This window comes from Rattus rattus, chromosome 11 (genome assembly GCF_011064425.1).
Source record: "Rattus rattus isolate New Zealand chromosome 11, Rrattus_CSIRO_v1, whole genome shotgun sequence".
NCBI lineage: Eukaryota > Metazoa > Chordata > Mammalia > Rodentia > Muridae > Rattus > Rattus rattus.
This window is the reverse complement of record NC_046164.1, coordinates 24825454-24839604: the sequence shown is the minus strand read 5'-3', so window position 1 is coordinate 24839604 and position 14151 is coordinate 24825454. Positions and strand designations below refer to the sequence as shown.

Sequence of the window (14151 nt, the reverse complement as noted above, 5' to 3'; positions counted from 1 at the left end):
GTTCTACTTCCTGGTGACTAAGCATTCAAATATATGAGTCTATGGGGACCATTCTCATTCAAACCACTGCAGTCTGTTTCTAGGGCTGGCCTTTTGGTATTGAATAACCAATTGGTGTGCTCTTCCCTGAGGAAGACTATTTCTTCTACCACTAGCATTCCTTAGACCTCAACCCTACACAAAGAACTAAATGCAAATAGTATTTTTTAAAATATATTTTTGGTGGGGCTGGGGGAATACCTCAATAGGTAAGAAGTTTTGACCTGCAAGCATGAGGACCTAAGTTTGATCCTCACAACCCATGTAAAAGTAAAAACTAATTAGCATGAGCTTGTAATTGTAGGAGAGGTAGAGACAAGAGGATCTTTGGAGCTTGTTAAATAATTGGTGTAGTCAACAGGCAAGCCCTACAACCCAATGAGAGACTCTGTCTCACAAAGATAAGATTGACTCTCCTAAAGAATGACACTGGAGGTTGACCAGTAGCTCCATGTGCATATGAGTTCATACCTGCACATACACATGTATAAAAATACATTTTTAAGTACAGAGCTGAATTTGAATTTTATTCTAAAACACAGTAAGAACCAGAGGTGGTACCTCGTGTCTATAATCACAGTGCTTGGGAGGCAGAAATAGGAGAATCAGAGCTCAAGGTTATCCTCAGCTGCATAATAGATAAAGCCTGCCTGAACTACAGGAAACCCTGTCTCCAAAACATTAAATGAAATAAAAAGGTAAAAAGCAGGAAATGATTTTTGAATAAAAAGAGGAAAATGATTTTTGAGGGAAGGTTCACCAAAAAAAAGTGATTAACCATGAGTTTCACTCTCCTCAGAGCCCTGGTCCCATCCTGGTCATTTGGCTGCACCATGCTATCCCCAGGAATATCCAGTCACTGTGGTTTTGCACCCTTCTCTTCCTGAAGGCCAGGATACAAGATAACCAAACTCCTAAGGATTTGTCCATAAATTCAGAGTCCGACCTCGTGGCATTCCCCTCTTCTAGTATCTAAGAAGGAATCTTTTTTTACTCCTAAAAATTTGGCAGACTTTTAATGTAGCCCTCTAAATAAAAGAGGGTTTTGTGTCCCCAAATGTATCTCTTAAGTATTTTATATTTCACAGACAAGCATGGCCAACTACTTGTGACTGTCATTTGAAAACACACATTTACTAGAGAAGGCCACATTTCCTCCCTTCACCTCCTCAATACCACAAAGAATGCAGACAATTAATTGGCCCTCTTAAGCACCAGTATGTGTAGATTTACTGCAGAACCTAACCTCCCTCCTCCATACTACCACTTCTGTTTTTCAAGATTTTAAAGATTTTTCTTCCTCTGAAAATGGCCTCTGTTAACCTCATGGAAATTTTCATGAACAAAAAAAAAGAAAAAAAAAAGAAGAAGAACTCTAAAGTTACTCCTTTCCCTCCCAGGAAGGAGCCATGATTGCAAACTGTCATTTCCTTCTCTGTTTTCCTTCCCATCCCACCACTGAAAAATGAAAAGAAATTCATAATTGGGGCTTGGGATATTCCATCTGCTCTGAGGTCACTTGGTTGTGTTTCTCTCAAGGGCTCTAAATCATACGCCATTAGTCAGCTTCCAAATCTCAGCCCTGAGACTAGAAACCCCACAGTGGGTACTACCACTGAGAGAGTAATTGCAGGTAAATGATTTATTTTTTCCTGGTCTAATAAAAAGTCATGAAGGCTGAATACTGAAGTTCTTTGAGACATTATACCAAAGCCAGCGAATGACTAAAGGAACAATAGGCAATTTATAAAGGAGGAAGGAGCAAAGAAATAGAAATAGTGTATAAAACTAAAGCCAACAGGACTTTAAAATAGGTTGGGGGACAGGGTAGGATCAAAACACATTGTGTAAAAATATCAAAGGAATAATATTGCTTTCGATTCAGGAATTTTATTTTACTAATTAAGTCAACCAAGTCTTAAAACTGCACACAGTCAGAGGCATTAGCTGTTTGAGGCAGCTCTGGGATCGTAGGTCCTCGTTCTGTCCCCACAGGACATCTCAGGACATTTGGTGGTCCACTGATGCCTCGTTTGTCCCTCCAATAGCTCAAACCTCCAGAGGTGCTCTTGTCCCCGGAAAGTTCTGAAGTCGGATAAATTTACACACATGCTGTAGCCACTGAGGGGGATGTGCACAGGACAGACTCTGTGACAGGCCAGCATTTCCCAGTATTCCCTGAGTTCGAGACCATTCTCACCTAAATAAAATTCACAGAATTCTACAAAACCTTCAGGGATAGTCTGTATGTTCCACAGCCATCCTCCTGCCTCCACCATAAGTGTCCACTCAGGTCTAGATGTCTTGCAGTTCTTACTGAAATATAAACATGTGGAAAGGACTACCATACTGCTTATGGAATTGTCACAGGAAAAACTGCATATTCTCCGCAGACCCAATCCTACCGGCCAAGCTACACTTTCTGTCCGTGGTTGATTGATTCCATGGGTGCACAGCCCACAAGTCCAGCTGTATTCCTTCCTGTCTGTGGGGAATCATTGTTACTCATAGACAAAAATGCTCTGTGCTTAAAAGGAAAAAAAAAAAAACAAAAAACCACCTGGAGATTTTGGTACGGCAACCAATAATGTTGCTGATCTCAATCTTATTAAATCCAGGATGCTTCATTAATCCACCAAACCTTCTGCTTATTTTCCAGGACACGGTAATTTATGAACGACTTGCAGAGAGTTCAAAGTACAAAGAAATTACCCTAAAACACTTGGAACAGTTTGCTACAGAAGGTGAGCGTTATATGGAAACAGAACAGGATCAGGACACAAAGAAATCATAGACCTTGGATATTTTGCAGGGTTATTGACAGTTTTATTCCATTGGTTATTGATGATGGCTTAGATATTCCTATGCTTAGATATTCCCACCTGTTTTTTCCCTAAAAACAAAAAACAAATAAACAAATAAACCCAAATAAAGAAACAAAAAAACTACTCAAATGCTGAGAGACTTTGTCCCCACTTGAAGGAGTCAGGACTTTAAATCTGTGCTACGTTTTAAAATGGAAATCATCTAAGTGCTTTTCTTTGTATCTCATGGAATTAGTTATGGAAAATAAAAGAACTGAACTTTTGTTCTCTGGATAATAAAAAAGAAATGAATACATATATGATTACATAAAAGTCATGCTATTATAACATGAATTATTATTATTATTATTATTATTATTATTATTATTATTATTATTATCATCATCATGCCCCACCACATGCCTATGTCTGCCTAAGGCCTTGTGGTCTGTGATAAATAATATCAGCCCTGTAGCTGGCCTCCTGAAATGCATGATGACGTGAGACAAGCAGTGCAGGGTCTAGGGAGATGTTTGGTTAGTGTGAGTGGAAGTGGAGGTCATTAAACCTCCTGGCCTGTTACCTGCAGAATGTGTAGAATCTTATTACCGCCACACTTGATTGCAGTGTTCCCATCACCCATCTCCATTTTCAGTCCTGTTTCAGCTAGGCTGACCCCTGCTCATGTCCTTGTCTCCCCGTAATCAAGGCTTTGAAAGGTTAAGAATGTTTTCTAAAGACATGGATGGATGGATGGATGGATGGATGGATGGATGGATGGATGGATGGATGGATGGATGCTTCTGAATACAAGGTCATGATTTCTCCAAGTTCCCAAGAATGCAAGATTTCAGAAGTCTACACATCCCAGGTTTATACTGCCCAGCATACAGGCTGTGAAGGTTTGGGTGGGGAGGAGTCTTGAAGTCCAGACACCTCCACTCTGGTAACAGTATTACAGTTTCTAGTTCCTCCGTTTGAACCCAGCCCCCACCCCTCACATCTCCATCCCATTCCTTCTGACCTCAGGCTGAAGGCTACTTCTGCTCCATTGCAAGTATGTTTCCAGCCAGTTTCCAAAAGAGAGAAAGAAAACCTGGCCTTAATACAGAGCCTCAGATTAAGTTCAGTGGAGTAATCCGGGAGTCGGTAGCTCTGCTCCTTTCTCAGGAGATAGAGCAGACTGGCAGCCAGCGAAGGGGGGCTGGGGAAAGGGAGGGGAAATGGATAGTCTGTGCCTCGAGTGTGGAGAACCCAAGTTGGTCTCAGGAAGCGGATAGCCGGGAGTACGGTGAAATGGCTGACGGGTATGAGCCACACTCCAGGTTTGGGACTTCATCCTGGGGGACAGCTGGGAGATTTCAAACACAGCCTGCTAAGGTGAGGCTTTTGAAAAAGCCACCCTAGATGTAAGTGAAGGGTTAAAGGGGCTGGGAATCATCAACAAGGCACAAAATTTTAAAAGCTGGGAGAGCATTCTAGACATTTGGCCGAGATTTTGTCATAACCAAGCGGACACATCCGCAAATTGTTTGAATTCAGAGAGACTACTCAAAATTGGGTTTTGTTAAACGATGGGAGCATCAGACTAGGGACTAAATATACCAGGTGTGCTGCCTTTTACAGGGCTGAGGACTTTTTTTTTCCTCCATCTTTATTAAGTTGGGTGTTTCTTATTTAGGGCTGAGGACTTTGTGTTTTGCTGTGGCCGAGATTTCTGAGAGTGACTTTGAGGAGTGGCGGGCCGTTTACCAGCGCGCATCCACGTCAGTGCAAAACAGGTTGCTGAAGCTGGAGGAGAGCTACGAGCTCATCGAAAAGGTGTGTGTGGAGCGCTCTTGCCTTTAGAAAGTGCGTTTCTACAGATGTCCGTTCTTTGCTTGGGACCAGTAGAGTCAAAAAGCAGTATGCGTAAAGGCGTTCTGGTAGTAGTCTAGGGACTCGATAAGTTCCCTTCCTGGTATGGACCAGGAAAGACAGAAGGCAAACCTATAGAGAAGGTAAAGAAGCAGTTTGATGCTTCCGGGATGGGAGGGGCCTAAGGCTGAAGGTCTCTAACTGGATGCTGGCTCAGGTATGTTATAGGGCTCCTGGGCCCCTCCTCTTCCCTTACTGGCTCCATGTCTTCAAGTTCTTCTCACAATGCATTCTGGGAACAAGAAGCCTCTGGCCCAGGAAGCCCGCTTTTACTTTCTACCTGTGTCCCTCTAGCTCTCATTCATCTATTTGATGACAAGCCTTACTCAAGATCAGTAAACTAATAAATCTTGATATGGTCTAAAATCTTTCCCAAAGGGCCCAAGGACTAGGTGTTATCATATATAGATCTTCACTGTCTCTAGTTGTACGTCATGAGTGGATTCTGAATACAATACATAGTGGGTTCTCCCTGCTAGCGTATCCCATTGCTTCTGCATCACTGAAGACTTGGGTCATGTACGCACACAGGCAGGCATGTATTCAAACGCATGGGGACATCTGCGCAGAGGCAAATGTGCACATACAGGCACATACATATACAGACACAGACATAATGTGTGTTTATAATCATTATGTTTATTTAATATGACATGACACAGATTTGTGAATTTGTAAGAGACTGTAATACAACAGTCAATAGCCTGGTACTTTCTCCTGCACTCATATGGGCCATAACTACTTACTATGCTCCTTTATGATTTCCGTCAAATGCCTTCATTTTACTTGGTGACACAGCCTCTTCGGGCTGACAGTGGTAGATATCCCATTACTGGTGCTGCATCTATAGTGTGAATTCTTGTCTCCTTAATTAACGACAACAAACACTGTTGCCGTCGTTGCTGTGTGCCTAGCTCTACAGTGGCACTTCCGCCTATTGGCATGTTAGTCCTTTTGAGGGACTAATTGCCTCCACTTACAGATGAGGAAACACCAGTGACAGAGACACCAAGAGCTCAAAACAGGATTGCAGCCCCTGTGCGCTGTGCACTGATGTATCTGAGGGCCTTCACTGTAGCTTAAACCTGCCAGTCTCTGCCCAGTTACCTGATTCCCTCAGTCCTCCCTGGGTGCAGCATGGATCAAGGGAGCTCTGAGGTGCAGTTCACCTGGTCTTGCCTGCAGGTGGTAAGGTTGACATTTTCCCCTTCTCTGCTATGGAACTAGTTACTTCCCCTGTTGGAAGGGAACTAGGACTAAGACCTTCCAGGCTTAGCTCCCCTTCACCCACATCCACCCCACTCTCCTCCCCACACCCTCCCCTTCATGTAATACTAGGGAACATCTTATTCTAGCTGTAGGTGCTTTTTCTCAGACACATGTAAATGCTACATGTAACATGTCTCTGTAAAACACTGTAATCAGTTTAGGGATGGTAGCTTGTTTCCCATATAACTTAAGAGATATTATATTCTCTTATACTTGCATATTATTTACAAGGAAGATAGCTAGATGATACACAGCTATGATTAAAAACTTTTAACTGGGCTACACATTCAACCACTATCCAGCAGATGGCGATCATGAGTTACATTAAAATTTAAGTTTCCTCGGGGACTTGCTTTTTTTTTTCCCCCTTAAATAGTCTACAAATACAGGAAAGAAACAAAACAAAACAACAACAAAAACCTCCTAAAGACTGTCTCTTAAAGGAACAAAAGAAGAATTTAGAGCTAACTGATTTTTAACATTGTGGTAACCCCCATGTTGAGAAATCTGTGGTGTAGAACAGTAGGGAGACAGAGTCCCTTCCTCGGCCTGCCTGTTCCAAGTAAGAACAGTGTTTTGTTTGCTTTCCTACTCCAAGCATAGGGTTCTCCTCTCACCATTTATTTAGCAGTCACGGAATGATTAAGGTGTACTGGATCACAGGGTTGCTAAGCAAATAAGGATGACCCTCTGAGACTCTAGACACCACTGTGGTCTGCAGATTCCCTAGGTGAGGAACTTCGAGGAAGGTCCGAAGGAAGCTTTGGAAATAGCTCTGCAGAAATTGTTTTGCCAGTTAGAGACCCGTAGTAGTTGCGGGACTAGGGGCTTTGAGGACCACGGGGCTTTACTCTGTGTGAGTCTGGGCACGATGGCTCCGCGGTTGGTCTGAGGTTCCCTTCTGTAAAAATCGGCTGAGTTGGCTTTCAGAAGCTATGGTTACTGCCCTTACAGACAGCCCAGTGAGACACCAAAGAGACCACCAGTTCCAGAGGAGTTTCACCTGCTGTAAATTTAGCTGTCGTGGCCTCAGAGTTCCTCTGCATTGCCTGCCTTGCCCGAGACACACTGCTGGGCAATCTTTCTTTATGACTTTGGAAGCCATTAGCACGTAGACAGTGCTATCGAGCTGAACGTGGAGGACAGGACGGCTCGTTTCTCAGCCGAGAGCGGTTTTCACTTTTCTCTTTCTTTTTAGAGCAGAGTCCATTTTCCAAACAAAACATTGGTAAATCATAAAGTATACAATTGGTGACAGCCAAGCTGCCACAGTTAGCATGAAGGGGAGAGAGGAGCTCCCCACCCCAGCTCCGTCCTCTGCCTCATGGTGGTCCATGAGGAGCCTCACAGGACTCTGGGCACCACTCAGCGCAATATGAAAACTGTATTATGTTACATCTGTGTGCGGATGTTTTAGGAATGTGCTTTTTAAACCATCAGAGCATCGCTGTCGTGCAGGATGCTTCTGAGTGCATTAGAATGAGCGATACAAGACGCCATGGAGACACAGTAATCACGTTACATTGAAAACATTCTAAAGTGGGGAGATTTGGAGAGCTTCTCCTTAAACACAATATTTTTAGTATATGACAGAGTAAGTGAAATTTTTATAGTATAATTAAAGTCGTGGTTATAAACTCTCATATCCCTCCACTGTTTGTCCAAACTAGAAACTTGGTTTTTAAATTTTAGTTAAACCCCTTCTTCCTTTGGGAGTTAAAACTCCTACATAAGCGTGAAGCTATGTGGCCAGGCATGGTGACACACATCTTTAATCCCAGCACTCAGGAGGCAGAAGAGGAGGGAGGACTGTTTGAAGCCAACCTACTCTACACAGATAGATCCAGGCTAGCTGGTGCCACACAGTGAGTGCAACCCCTTCTCAAAAGGATGGATGGATGGATGGATGGATGGATGGATGGATGGATGGATGGATGGATGGATGGAAGATAGATCGATCCAAATAGAGAATACTGACAGTCATTCTTTATTGTGACCCTGTTCCTTTTCTTCCAAGACATCCATGTCTTAAAATTTACTGGCTTTGTTCTCCAGGGCCATGCCACAGGGAACAGAATGTGGGAGGCTTAAAAATGTTTCAGACACTGTCCTCTCTGTGGACAGTTATCGTTAGAGAAGATTCTGGATTTAGCGTCTATGGTGTTTGGGTGCCAGCGTTTGCATTCCTGTCGTAGACTCTTAAGAATAATAAAAAAGTCTAATGCTGTGCGATGATTCTAGAATAGATTCCTAGTTCTTTGTTACTGAGTATAAGATGAAGGTGACATTTATTACTAGGAAAGGCCAAGTTCCTCAGCAGTTAGACAGTAGAGGGGAACTAAGGTACGGAGGGGCTGGTGTCCTGACGGGTCCGCCCACGGTCTTGACCCACTTTGTGGTCTGCAGCACCTCCTCTTATCTTCGTCACCGTCTGAGAGAATTTACAGTTGCCTCATTTTGCAGACACAAACTCGACCTGTTTTGTTTTCCTTCGCCTCCTCCTTTTGGAGGACAGACACTATATTCAGACTCAACATTTCACCCTAGAAAGTCACTTCAGGTGTGCTCTCTGTTTTGAAAAAACAGACTATTTTTAAAACACTTAAGTTTTTGATCCATTGAATTATGTGCCCTCAGAAAGGATTATAAGTAACAATAATTAGAACTTTTGAAGTTCCAGTGGTGATGTCTCTGTGAAGTTTCTCACCTGCTTACTGTAATCTCTTTAATTTTATTCTAACATTTCTACGACATGTAAATTATTTCTGCCTCATTCTCATAAGATGCTGCTATATTCCTTTGAAATTAGCAGAGCTTAGGCCTCTGGCTTAACCTTCACACAACTAAGTTATTGATTGAAATTTGTGTTTTCATAGTAGCTACAGGAGTTTTTTTAATATTTATATTCATTTGTTTCAATGGGAAAAAATTCATTTTAACCCTGCTGGTAGATGCATATGCCTTCTCATGGTATCTACCTTTGCAAATGCAGGTCATGTACTCAAGAGTTGGAGAAAGCCGTGGGAAATGCAGCATATGCAGACTGAGCACAGATAGACACAGTATTTCCCTGTTGACAAAAGTTTTATTTTTGTTTCAAGTTTTGAGTTGGGAAATATGTTTTTCAAAGTGAGCATATTTTTTCATCTGTCAACATTTTTTTTTCAAAAACAGATTATGAGGCAGAAGGTCCTTTATGAGCTTGAGAGTGAAATCAGAATGACACTTTGATCTCATTTGATACGATACTTCAGTATCATCTCGCCCGCTCTGCAGTCTGTGATTAACGTGATCATCTGCTAGCCTGACGCTTGCAGTGACGAGAGCAGTGACAGTGACCACCCTACCCATCACTCTGTCCCTGGTGTTTGACTTTATGGCCTGTGTTAATCACTCAGTAAATACTTGATGAATACACACACACACACACACACACACACACACACACACACACACACACACACACACACACAAAGGGATGAAGCCCTGGACACTGGGGCAAGTTATTAAGGTGGGATATTAAAGTCATGATCTTTTTTCTCCCTTTATCTCCTTTATTTTTCCCCAAAATCTAGTTGATATTTTGAGGATGTTAATAGATTACATCCATGTGGTACAATGTAGACCAACCATGACATCCATGTGACTGAGTCTAACAGCCTTGTGCCCCTTGCAGTAAGAAGTGGCTTAAGAGTTTACTAAAGAAATACTGAACGTAATAGAAAACAGGACTTTTCTTGAACGCTGAGGGCTGCCAGGTTCACAGAGACTTGGGAATCGCAATGGAATGCCTCCTCAGATAAAGCTACCACATCTATTCTTAGTAGCTGCAAATGCCACACGAAAAGCTAGATGAACGTTTATGTGGTGTACTCGGGACTGTGCAGTTTAGAATTCCAGTAGTTTCCTGTTTTACCATTTGCTTGAGGACATCTGCATCTTGTCAGCTTATCTGTAAGTCAAACCTGCCCCTTTCTGCACAGTGACTAAGCTTCAAGTCTTCTACTCTTTGCCTGATTGGTTTTTTCCCTCAGTGTCAGAAGTCAAATTCCAGGTTTCACTCATGCCTGTCAGGCAACAGCACCGCAACTCAACTCTTGGATGCCCTAAGTCTTTAGTTCAGGGATCTCTAAGGTAAATGTGCAAGATGGTCCGGTAGGATGGTCAGAAAGATGGTGGACCTTCTGATTGTTCATCTCATCTTTTTTGTATCAGTTTTAATATTATGAACAAGTATGGTTTTTGGCGATGTGTCATTGTCTTAGTTAAGGTTTCATTGCTGTGAAGAAACACCATTACCAAGGCAACTCTTATAAAAGAAAACATTTAATTCTGGGCTGGCTTATAGTTTCAGGGGTTCAGTCCATCTATTATCATCATAGCAGAAGCATGGCGTCATGCAGGCAGACATGGTGCGGGAGGCCCTGAAAGTTCTACATCTTGATCCAAAGACAGCCAGGAGACTGGATTCCACACTGGTAGGAACCTGAGCATAGAAGACCTCAAAGCCCTCCTGCGCTTTCTCCAACAAGGCCACACCTCCTCCAATAAGACCACACCTTCTACTCCCTGTGGCCAAGCATTCAAACACAGGAATCTGTGGGAACCATATCTATTCGACGACGTCAGTCATATAGGTTAAAAAATACTCGAGATTTTTTTTCCTACTATATACTACACAAAAAAGTTTAGTACGATCTAATTTCATCCCCCGAAGAGTACTATTAAATCAGTAATTTTGCTCTCTTCTTGTTGTTGTGAAAGTAGCTTCCCGGGTAGCTTAAGTTACTCACTACAGGATATATCTACGCTCTTAGCTGGCCGGACAGGGATTGAAAACAAAGTTCTGTCTTACTTCCAGTCTCATGTGGAGAGTCTGTGTGTTAGGCTGCCAGGTCGGTTTAAAAGAAAATAATATATAAAAATACTAAAGAAAATAATATATAAAAATACTGGAAAGGAAAAAAAGAAGCATAATAAAGTGTGCAGTTTTATAATCACTAGACCAGCATTCGGGATAAGAGTGGGCTCACTCGGGACCACTCCATTAATTAAGCGAGGCAGCCCATACCCTGTATGTCCATCCGATGTTCATGGTTTCCCTTCGAATTAGAGTACCTGCGACTTCCTGCTGTTTCTGGTCACATGCTCCCTTTTGTGGTGGAAGTGCTCCCCTCTTACCAGCTCCCCTTGGTTGACTTTCCACCCTTGGCATGGCAGGCGGGCAGGCGTCTGACTCAGATAAGAGGGAGTGTTGTTTTTGCCAGCCACACCCAAATCCCTTCTCAAAGCCTGATTCTTTTCAGCTGGGTGTGCGGAGCTCTGGTCTTGCTTGCCAAGTCCTTGGCTTTATGAGTTCAAGTAATTTCTGCGGTTCAAAGGAAAACATCAAGTCAAAGCCTTTTTCTTGGCCGTAGAAGAGTGACCCAGTTGCATGGATGTCTCCAGAAGCATCCAGCAAGCATTCCTGTGAATTAATGTCCTTACTTTAAACACCGTAACCCAGCTTGAACTAAAAGGGAAGAGGTAGGAGCTCTTTTGTAAATGAAAACGCAACATGGCGCGCTAAAGGATGCCGAGGAGAAAAGGCCCAGAGGCCAGTGTCTCTGCACAGTGCAGACCACAGAAGAGCCTGGCTGGCTTGGAGAATTAGTTTGTGGTACGGATGTGAGCTTCAGGCACAGCCCGACCCCGGGATCACCAAAGTTTAGGACTGAAGAACTGTGGCCTCTAGAGCGGCACCCACCAGACCATGCTGCTGTGTGGTGACAGGCAGGCGACCTCTGCTATCATCCATGTTAGGTGGATCATGGAGACCAGCTCAGATCCGCATGGTATCTCGGCAAGCACTTTATCAGCGGGGCCATGTCCTCAGTCCCCAGACACTGCATTCTTACGATGTGAAACAATGTTTCCCTGATGATAACTCTTTATTACATAGAGTTAAGAAGCTTTTCCTGAAGAGTAGGATTGCAGGGAGCGGGTAAAGACCTGGGAACTGAAGACGGGAAGCCAGGCCAAGGAGAAAGGGAGAGATTAAACGAGGCCAGAGTATTCCATAGAGAAGGAGGCAGGTGCAGAGACGGAACAACTACCTGTGTTCTGCATTCACAGGTCTGCTCGTGCCAGCCCGATGCCCGCACTCACCCTCTACCCTTCTTTGCCGGAGCACAGCTACCTCCGTCTGTTTACATACTGTCTTTAGCTGTTTTTATGTTGTAATGATAGGACTCAGTTCCTTCAGAGAATTGCGACTCTCTGAGCCTGAACTACTTATGTTTTTTTAGAGAAAAGCAGGTTGACCATCCGTCTCCAGACCAACAGTGAGGTCCTCAGACCAACACTATAGGGAACTGCACATTCCCAGGCCTCCAATGAGCTCTGGTCAAATGAGAAATTAGTTCATGTGCGGAGCCCCGTGGTGTGTCACTGGACCCCTGAGGATTCTAATGCCTGCTAAGGTGAGGTACCCTCACTGAGGGCAGAGCAAGGCAGAGTTTAACAGAGACGTTTCCAGTGATACCTTTCTCTTTTTCTCTTAGAGACGGGCTATCACTCTCAAACTCACTACTTTAGCCCCACCTCATTTCCAACTCACTGTGGTCCTCCTGCCTCAGTGTCCTGAGTGCCAAGATTACAGACATAAGCCACCATGCCTGGCTTGCTTGATAACTTATGAATTTCATGATGGAAAGAGCTCACAATGGTATCTCCAATATCTTGCTGTGATCTCCCTCCTTCCTTGATATTTATGAATGAGTGAATGAATGAATGAATGAACGGATGGACGGATGGATGGACTGACAGACAGACAAGGATACCTGTGTAAAGCAGCTAATCTATAACTATGAAACTGGGATCTGCATGTGGAAAGAAGGAATAGGGTAACCCTATCAGGATGGCTCAGAACTGGGACTGAAAAGCACTCGTATGAGCAGAAGGCTCCGTGTGGGAGGCAAATGTTTAAAGACCTGACGCTTGCATCAGTTTCCTTCCCACCTGGGTCCTCTGGCATGGGCTGATGCTCAGCCCCTAAGTCATAGCTCAGCTGTTCCTCTCTTTGACTCCAGAGAGTGTATCCGACCTCCTTGCGTCTAGAGCCTTTCTTCTGCTTAGGAAATACTAGGTGTCCCTTCACCCTCACCTTCCCAGACGTAGTCCTGTTTTACACAGACATCAGGGTCGCTGTGTCTTGCTAGGTTGTGTGTGTGTTTACTCCAGGGGTACAATCCTGCGTATCGGCATTGCGTCTTTATCCTTAGAGAGACTGCTGCCACACAGACCTTGTTACACTCAGAAGCGTGAACTGGTTATTCTGATTTCCCCCATTTACAGCATAACAGTGTAAATACTGATGACCTGCTCACTAATGTGAAAGTGTAGGTTACTCTGAAGGCTGTCGCTTAGCAAAGAGTATGTGCATTTGACAGGAAAACCACGGTTTCTATAGCCGTCTTAATACATGCTACTGACATATACTTGACGTTCTCAAATATTCTATATGAAAGTTTTTATGTTCACTGGGGTAGAAATTTTACATTTATCTCCCTTTTAAGAAGACTGGATACTTTAGAGACATCTAAAGAAAAAATAAGATTATTGAGGGCTTTTGTGGGTAAGTAAATATTATTTCACAATTTTTCTTTGATAACTAAATGCATAATATGTCCGAGAGTCATCAACCTGAAACCTTTATAACATTTGGCGTGATGACATTTTGATGGTAAAATCATTTAGGATTTTTTTTCATTCCATGAATACCATGGGAATTTCCTGATGTTTCAACACATTCTTAATATGTAAGTCCCACAGCAGCCATTAATGACCATCTGTGTAGGGTAATACATTATTTGGGGTGAAATTGATTACTGCCTGAACACTTTGGTGCAGTGATCGGGAAAAGCACGCAAAGTTCACATCTTTCCTTTTTTTCCTAATGACAGCTGTGTAGCTAAAGGTGTTAATTTCCAACAGCAAAGCAGCCTGTCACTCAAGATCCTACTCTCACAGTAAATGACACCAGAAGAGAAGGACAGGAGGCGGCTGAGCTTCCGCTGGCGGGGTGACTGCCCTTCTCACTGGTGACTCGGGAAGCAAACAGCTCTGGGGCGCAGCACTTCTC

At 43.3% G+C, this 14151-nt stretch overlaps 1 protein-coding gene across 5 annotated transcripts in view; it reads left to right on the top strand.

The window, feature by feature from the left end:
• Atp8a1 (ATPase phospholipid transporting 8A1) overlaps positions 1-14151 on the top strand; it is a 227865-nt gene that overhangs the window by 117380 nt on the left and 96334 nt on the right. For all 5 annotated transcript variants that reach the window (XM_032915816.1, XM_032915818.1, XM_032915815.1 and 2 more), the window contains 2 exons: positions 2699-2783; positions 4525-4664. In XM_032915816.1, coding sequence (XP_032771707.1) covers positions 2699-2783; positions 4525-4664 — 225 coding nt within the window. The remainder of the gene's footprint in view (positions 1-2698; positions 2784-4524; positions 4665-14151) is intronic.